This window comes from Manacus vitellinus, unplaced genomic scaffold, assembly GCF_001715985.3.
Source record: "Manacus vitellinus isolate BGI_N305 unplaced genomic scaffold, ASM171598v3 scaffold_71_pilon, whole genome shotgun sequence".
NCBI classification, from domain to species: domain Eukaryota; kingdom Metazoa; phylum Chordata; class Aves; order Passeriformes; family Pipridae; genus Manacus; species Manacus vitellinus.
In genome coordinates this window covers 1,360,853-1,368,771 of record NW_021940761.1, presented here as the reverse complement: position 1 = coordinate 1,368,771, position 7,919 = coordinate 1,360,853, and the positions used below count along the sequence as shown (strand labels likewise).

General features: G+C 47.8%; 1 protein-coding gene across 1 annotated transcript; it reads right to left on the bottom strand.

The window, feature by feature from the left end:
- Positions 1-1,914: 1,914 nt before the first annotated feature.
- Positions 1,915-4,232, bottom strand: LOC108641654 (helix-loop-helix protein 13-like). The gene is made up of 2 exons (XM_018084477.2): positions 3,740-4,232; positions 1,915-2,092 (listed from the first exon to the last, which is right to left on the bottom strand). The coding sequence occupies exons 1-2, from the start codon at positions 4,188-4,190 to the stop codon at positions 2,055-2,057; spliced, it is 489 nt and encodes a 162-aa protein (XP_017939966.1). The 5' UTR covers positions 4,191-4,232; the 3' UTR covers positions 1,915-2,054.
- Between the last annotated feature and the right edge of the window lie 3,687 nt (positions 4,233-7,919).

The window sequence follows — 7,919 nt, the reverse complement described above, 5'->3', positions numbered from 1 at the left end:
GGCTTCCCCTCAGGGCCCTTCCCCATCTCTGTTGCCTCCTTCGGACACTCTCTAATGGCTTAAATCTCCCTTGTGTTGTGTCCCCCAGAGTTCCCCACTATTTCAGGGGAGGGGCCCCAGGGCAGAGCAGGGCAGGACAATCCCCTGCCTGGTGCCCCCAGGACAGGGATGGCCCTCCTGGCTGCCAGGGCACTGCTGGCTCGTGGCCACTTTCCAGCATCACATTCCCAGTCTGTCCATCCATCCGTGGTTGCCCCATCCCAGGGGCAGAATCTGGCACTTTCCCTGGTTGAACTTCCCCTGGTTGGTGATTCCCAGCCCTCGGATCTATCGAGATCTCTCAGCAGGCCCTCCCTGCCTTCCAGGGACTCAACAGCTCCTCCCAGTGTTGTGTCATCTGCAAATCTGCTCAGCGTCCCTCCCGGTCCCGTGTCCAAGTGATTTATGGAGGTGTTGGAGAGCACAGGGCCCATGAAGGAGCCCTGTGGAACCCCACTGGTGGCAGGTCACCAGGCCCTGTTGGAGGCTATTCCACCCCCAACCATGACAACACCTATGGAAAGCCCTGCTGGGTCTATTTGGACACTTCCCAGTGTGACTGAGGTGGCTGTGGAGCTCTCTCCGCCCTGTGATCCCATGGCTGGGACTGAGCCTTGATGTCACCAGGAAGGTGACAGTGTGACAGCTGCTCCCAGCAGTGCTGCAGGGATGAGGGATGAGGGCTGGATGGTCCTTTAGGATGCATAGAGGTCCTTGGGCAACCTGGACCAAGCACCAGGTCATCTCTGATGAACCTGTGACACATGGGTGACACAGAGGATCAGCATTCCCAGAGCCAGGTGGGAAGGAATGACCTCCTCTGGGAGCCATCCTGGGTATTTTTGTCCTGAGTCAGGATTTAAGGTACTTCCCACCTTCCCTGCTGAACCTCACTAAGCTCAGACTATGAGATGAGCTCAACCTCAGCCCAGCCAGGTCTGTGCTTACAGGCCCTGCTGCCTTTCTAGTACAGAAGAGGAGTGGATTTGGAAGAACCAATGATTTCATATTTTACAGGTCGTGGAGATTTATATTATTCACTTATTCACATAAGTAAGTATTCACAGGTATTTTTACGGTAAGTTTTTGGGTTTGTTTTTATTTTAAAACCAAAACAAGTTGAGAAGGAGGTAAATGTAGAAAAAAAGTGTTTTCGGTTTTTTTTTTTTTTAAGATTTTTTTCATCTTTTCAGGTGCTATTTCCTTTAAAAATTAGCTCAAAAAAGTTACAAATTACTGTAAAAAGATCAAAAGCCAGAGGCTGTTTTTCCATGAGCACTTGAGGGGCTGTGGAGGAGAGGAGAGGAGGAAATGGTGCCCAAGTGGGGGCTGGACCTTTCCATACCAAAATGCCTCTTCCTCAGACCTCCCAAAATTGCCTCATTGGGAGGAAGCAACCTGAGGATGAAGAAGGTCTCTGGGGTTGGAACTGGGTGACCTTTTAGGTCTCTTCCAACCCAAACCATTCTGTGATCCTCTGAAGACGTGGGAAATTCTGGATAAACACACAGAAAGAGCCCCCTGTCCCCTCCTGGTGGCTTTGACAGTGGTGCCCCTGGACACCTGCAGCCAAGCAATGGGGGTTGCTTCTTTTTCTCTTCTGCTCAGGGGGACGTTTTCCCACATGCTGGAACTGTGATTTGGGCACAGTTTTCACCCAGCAGAAGAGAAACTATTGTTGCTGTGACTGTGCTGACACTGATTTTTAATGGTTTGTTGTTTCCATGCTAGAGGAGCTTTATCAGAGGGTGAGAAACTGGAAGAAAGAGAAGCAGAAGGCCCTAAACAGTGCTGACTTAACACCCAAAGGGGCTGGGTGCTGGACATGAGGCGAGCAAGCGATGTGGGACAATAACTGAGTCATAAGTGCCACGGGTTTATTTGCAATCTGCCATTTCAGGGCTGAGAACTGGCTGTGCTCGCAGCCCCGAGAGCGGAACAGCTGTTCCCCAGCAGGCAGGTCCTCATCAAGTTCTGCAATCTGCTGCCTTCAAAGGTCTTCCTTTTGGGTGCCCTTAATCCCACTTTACCCAGGACAGGCGGGCTGTGAGATCTGCAGGGAACAAGGGAGAAAGGAAAACACAGGAAACACTTCAAATCCATTTAAATCAGCATTGAACGAGTCAACTCTTCAGCCTCTCCAGAAGAGGAGCCCCGTTCATTTGGCTCTTTCCAAGTTAACTAGAAGCCTGACAACAGAGGTGATCCCAATGTGTTGTTTAAAAACCTGTTTATCTATTAAAAGCTGGAGAAGGTGGACAATAAAATATAAATATTCTCTGTAGTCAAGAGAGTTGTGGTCAGTGGTATATCAGGAGTCATTTTCCCAGTCATGTAGCTGATGGGAATGAATAGGAAAGGAGAAAAAGACTCAATTAACTTTTCTTTTAAACTAAATTATTGCTTTTTCCCTTCAGAGTCTGTCCCTTGGACACTTCCCTGGGAAGTGAAAGGGGAATGTTTTTATTCAATGACTTTTCTTGGGTTTTGTGCTGCACTTTTGAAAGCTCAATATGGTTCAAGGCCTGTTTCCAAGATGTGACAAACTCCAAAGGGACAGGGATAGAAAGGGAGTTAATTAACTTATAATGCAAAGTGCCAAGAACTACTGAAGATCCCCCTCTGCTCTTCCCTGCTCTTGGCAGCACAAACACCATGTTGGGCACTTGGGCAATTTCCCATCTTCACATACTGATGAAACAATATATTCTGGAGGAAGAGAGGACTAAATTCATCCCACCTAAGTCAGGATTGAGTACAAACCAAATAAAACCAGAATAACAGCCCTTCACTTTAAAATAGAAATATTTACCTAAGAATAAAAATTGCAAATAGGTGTTTGCTCCCCTATACTTTGGAAATAACCTGAAATTTGAATGCTCTGTTTTGTGTATCCTGCTTCTGTAACTCTTGGTTACTAGAACATATGTATTTTAAGAAATTAAATATTTCATTAAATATTTAAGAAATTAAATGCTGTCTGTGTTCACAGACAGGTGTTTTTCTCAGTCAAGTACAGGCTGAAAAAAACTTATAAAGAAAACAAAGAAAATCTCTACAGGCTCCCTCAGCTTGCATCATAAAAGATAAATTTTGCACAGAATTGATAAAAAAAAGTCTAAAAATATATTCAGAGAATAAAAATCATGTTTGTCAAAGGAGCCATTTCCATGAGCGTACTAAGTTGTTTTGAGGGGGTTTAATTTTTTTAAGAACAAATCCTTCTCCAAAGAAAGTCAGAAGGAAAAGTTGAATTATTTTAACTTTGATTGTGAGTTTACTCAGCTCCTTTTTTTTGCAGGTGATTTCTCTGCCATCAGAGCCACTTGGATGTGACAAGTGGGGGTTCAAAAGCAATTTGATGCTCTTCCACTGGCAGCCCAAAGCATTGCTCTGACAGGACCCAAGGGAGAGGCTGGAGCTGTGTCAGGGGAGGTTTTGGTGGATCTCAGGCAAAGGTTCTTCCCCCAGAGGGTGGTTGGCACTGCCCAAGTTCCCCGGGGCAGTGGGCACAGCCCCAAGGCTACCAGAGCTCTGGGAGGGTTTGGACAAGGCCCTCAGGGACAGGGTGGGATTGTTGGGATGTCCTGGGCAGGGCCAGGAGTTGGGCTCTGAAATCCTCGTGGGTCCCTTCCAGCTCCGGATATCCTGTGATTCCACGTGATTCTGCTCCCCCAAGCCCCCCTCGCCCGTCACTCACCGCTCGTGTTCCAGGCTGCGGGCGCTTGGCTCTGCCAGCCCTTCCTCAGGCACTGCTCCACGTAGGCCCTGGGGTGGCAGCCGGAGAGCAGGATGTCGCGGAGCAGCGCAATGTAGGCGATGGCCAAGCGCAGCGTGTCGATCTTGGACAGGCGCCGCTCGTAGGGGAAGGTGGGCACGTGGCCCCGCAGCCGCTCGAAGGCCGCGTTGATGCTGAGCATCCTCCTCCTCTCGCGCAGGTTGGCGGCGCGGCGCTGCCGGCGGTGCCCGGGGGGCTGCGCCGGGCTGGGGGCACACTCTGCTCCCCCCTGGGCTGTTCCCACGCAGGACGGGTCCTCCAGGCACGGCCAGTCCAGCAGGAAGTTCTCCAGCTGGGCCTCAGGATCTGCCTGGTCCCACAAGAGGAATTCAGTGGGGTCTTCCCACTCGAAGCCATAGCAAAGCTCCTCCATGAGGACCCACCGGTCTCAACCGACCTCAAGAAATGTTTGCAGCTTCAAGGGCTCTGTGAGGTTCTAATCTCTGATTGTTGGGGAGTCCTGGTTGTGTCCTTGAGGAAGAACATCCTCGAAAGATGCAAATCCAAGCAGGACTCATGATTTAAATACTTGATGGCTCCCCAGCAGGGGAATGATCCCATTCTTCTCCACTGCAAACTAATTAATCCATGTGCTTCTCTTTTTATCAGCTGTTGACTGCAAAACAATTGTGAATGAATCGAAGGCAGAATGAGGTTTTTATTGGCTTTCTCCTGGAAAATCCATTGAAGCTCTTGCCCAAGTCCAGTCTGTCCACTTGCTGTTCAGAGCAGGGCTCACACAGGGGGTTTTGTTGTTATTGTTGTTGGGTTTGGTTGGGAAGCAAGTAAATAGAGTCCTTTATCTTTCTGGTGAAGTGTTAATAGCCCCCCTCCTCCCATGACTGGACAAACAACATGGTATTGTAGTGCTGTCAGAAACACCTGGTTCTGCCCTCTCTGGCAGCAGGAGTCCATGGCATCTTCTGCTCTTCCAGCCAGAGGAGGTGTGGGATGTACTGCAGGGTAACATTGGAACACAGGGGTACCTCATTTAATAACCACCACCACCTCATTTGCTTACTGCATGTCCTCATTTGCACTGACAAGACACATTTTGTGGCCTATGCAACATTTGGGGCGGTCTCAGACCAGGAAATGAGAGCAGCTGGAATAACCACAGCAGACACAGCCCTAGATTAGTGGACCAGCTGGGAGAGAAGAGCTGGAAACTGGGAGAGTGGCAGGTGAGAGGTGCAAAGCACCACCAGAACTTTAAAGCAAGTGCAGGATATAAGTGTGTTCTTCACTCTCTCTGATTTCCACAATGTTTAAGCCAAGATTTAAATGAATTCAGAAATAGTTTAAGTCGTATTTTAAGGACTTAAATAAACAGAAACATGTTTTAAGTTAGAGCAAACCTAAATGCTTTTCCTGAAGCATCTCGTAAAGAACTTTTATGAAGATACTTAATCACATCCTTGAGTTCATGCACAGACTCGTGTCCTGCTGCTGCTTAAAATTTTAGGAGATGTCTCCTGTGAAGTTTGGGAGCCCCAGGCAGCTGCTGACAGGACAAAGCTCAGTAGCTTCAGATAAAGAGCTAGGGAGCAGAAAAAGACCTGTGTTTTCCATGGATCTCAAAGGATGATCAGGTTCTCCATCTAACAGTGGGAGCACTCCCGGTAGCTTTGCCCTGGGAAGGGATAGATTGATTTTAAGATAAGGCAGAGGCTACCGATGCCTCTTCTTAGTAACCTGGGATTTGGCCTTGTGGCAATTCTACCTGCTCCAGGAAGTTTAAGGCAATGGAAAACAGGCTACAGGAAAGATTTTGGCAGAGTAGTTGTGAGAGGGTGACAGTTTATGAAACCCTTGGACTCTCTTCTTGTGCAAATTGAACAAGAAATCCATTTAACTGTAAATCTACTTAAGAAAGGGAAATACCAAGTGTGACAGTCACAGAATCCTCAGGGTTGGACAACAGGGGGCAAAGAGCTGTTAAAGAATTAGAGCGTCTTGCCTCCTCTGCTCAGCTCGGGGCATGAATTTTTTGATGGTTTTGTACAAAAATGAATTATTTGTCATGATGCCAACAACCAAATGTTGGTATTGTGAAAGTCTGCAGTGATGGACAGCTTCTGCTCCAGGTGAAGCCCAACGAGGGACAAGGAAGGGATGCAGGACGGGTGAAAGGAATGACCAGGGAGAAAAGCTGAGACTGGAACTTGCAGTTCACTCTGCAGTGGTTTATTTTAAGCCACAGAATCCTTAAAGCTGGACAACACCTTTAAGTTCACCACGTCCAAGTGTCCACCCAGCCCAAACCTGATCCCTGTATTTCCCAGTTCCCAAAAGGAACAACTCACTGCCTGTTCTCCATGGGGCTCTCCCACAGTTCCCTGCTCGCTGCTTAACTCAGCACGTGCTTGGGTCAAACCTAAGACACTTGAAAACCCCCAAATCAGCAGGAGAACAGCAGGTCTCCTGAGCAGGGCTCTGGAGGAGACAAGGTGAGTTTTAAGTGCTGGGTTCCTCCTCCTCAGCAGATGCTTCCTCAGTGCTGAATGTTCCCTTCCAGAGCCATCAGTGCTAATGTTGCCTGGGGATATGTCTGGCTCCACAGATGGAGAGCAGATGTTCCAGCAAAGCTCCTTTTAGCATGTTCACGGGCAATTTGGCTCTCTCAGAGAGACTCTGGACAAACCAGAAGGGGAGGAGGGGAAGAAAGAGGGAAAATTAGGAAAGGTTTCCCCTTAGAAAGCCAGCCCAGGGCTCAGGAGAGAGGATGAGGTTCCCATTCCTCACCCTTCCACAACTTTGTGCTCCCAGTGTTTCTGCAACTTTGTTCATCAGAGACAGAGGGAATGTACCACTAATTGGGCTAATTTTGCACTTGTCTGGAAGCTGCTGGTGAGGGAATCTGCCCCAGGGAATGAGGTACCAAGGGTACCACCCTCAGTGGGGTGGCTGTTGGTTATGACATGTGCCTCATATTTCCAGATCTGCTCAAGTGCTATTTCCTCCCAAGTATATTCAGATCCAGTGGGATCCAGCAATAGCATTTGACTGCTGGCCATTTTTAATCAGTAGGGTCTGATGAAAGCAAATTATTGATTGAGAAACTTTGCCCAGAATTATTGTCCACGATAAGCAACAGAGCCAGCACTGTTGGGGTTTGGATTTTCCAGATCTAGATAGCAACATCTCCCTTTAACATTTGCCCTATTCATGTTGGGAACCACCTTCCTCAGCCCTGTCCCCCTTCCTCTGTCACCTACACAAATCCACCCACGGCAGTCTCTGTGACTTTCCCCATTTCATAGAATTTTGGGTACAAATCTGCTTTTAGGGAATGTTTCCACTACAGATTGTTTTCTTTACAGTGCCTTAGCAGCTAAATCTGTTTCCCTGTACCTGTATCCCAAAAAACCTAGGGTCACCTGAGGTTATTTGGGAGGAAGATTTTTCTCTCCTCTTCTTGTCCCATTTGCCTTATTTCAGACTCAGTTGGGGAACCTTCCCTTCTCAATGACATTGAGAGACCTCCCAGTTATGACAAAATGACATTATTATTATTATTATTATTATTATTATTATTATCTTCTCTTTTTCTTTACTGGGAATTTAGTCTGAATATCTTTCCATCACCTTTAATGGCTTAATAAAGGGGGTCAGTCCTTGGCCTGGACAAAGAACAGACGGAGAAAGGACCAGATGCTTTACTTTCAAGTGAGATGACTCCGAAGCACAGGTGCATCGTGTCATAGCTGCTAATCCAGCATTACACTGTGCAGCTCGGGGAGCTGCATCCCAGATGGACAGAGAAGACCAGAGGAAAGATGCTAAAAGTGTTGGGGAATGTTTTATCCTGGTGGGACAGTGCAGCTCCTGGTGGGGTGGCTCCCTTTTAACATGTGGTAGCAGAGGCTCTGCCAAAATAAGGTGTGAGAGGGACCTCCAGGACCTGAGTCACCACCCTTTATCCTATAGATCCTGCACCTCCTTTGGTGCCATCCCTGGGACACCTGGATTAGTAGGCACATTTTTCAGTGAAGTGCTGGGGGCAAGAAAAGTGCAAGTATTATCATTTAACAATGGAATGTGCTTCTTTTTAACCTAAAACAATTGCAAAGGGAAGGGCCTAATGAAAAGCAGCCGAAGG

Excerpts from the sequence above, each read along its gene's own strand:
- LOC108641654 (XM_018084477.2), bottom strand. The coding sequence starts at position 4,190 with ATGGAGGAGCTTTGCTATGGCTTCGAGTGGGAAGACCCCACTGAATTC. Across the intron at positions 2,093-3,739 it reads CGCAGCCTGGAACACGAGCG|ATCTCACAGCCCGCCTGTCC; the intron begins GTGAGTGACGGG and ends TGTTCCCTGCAG.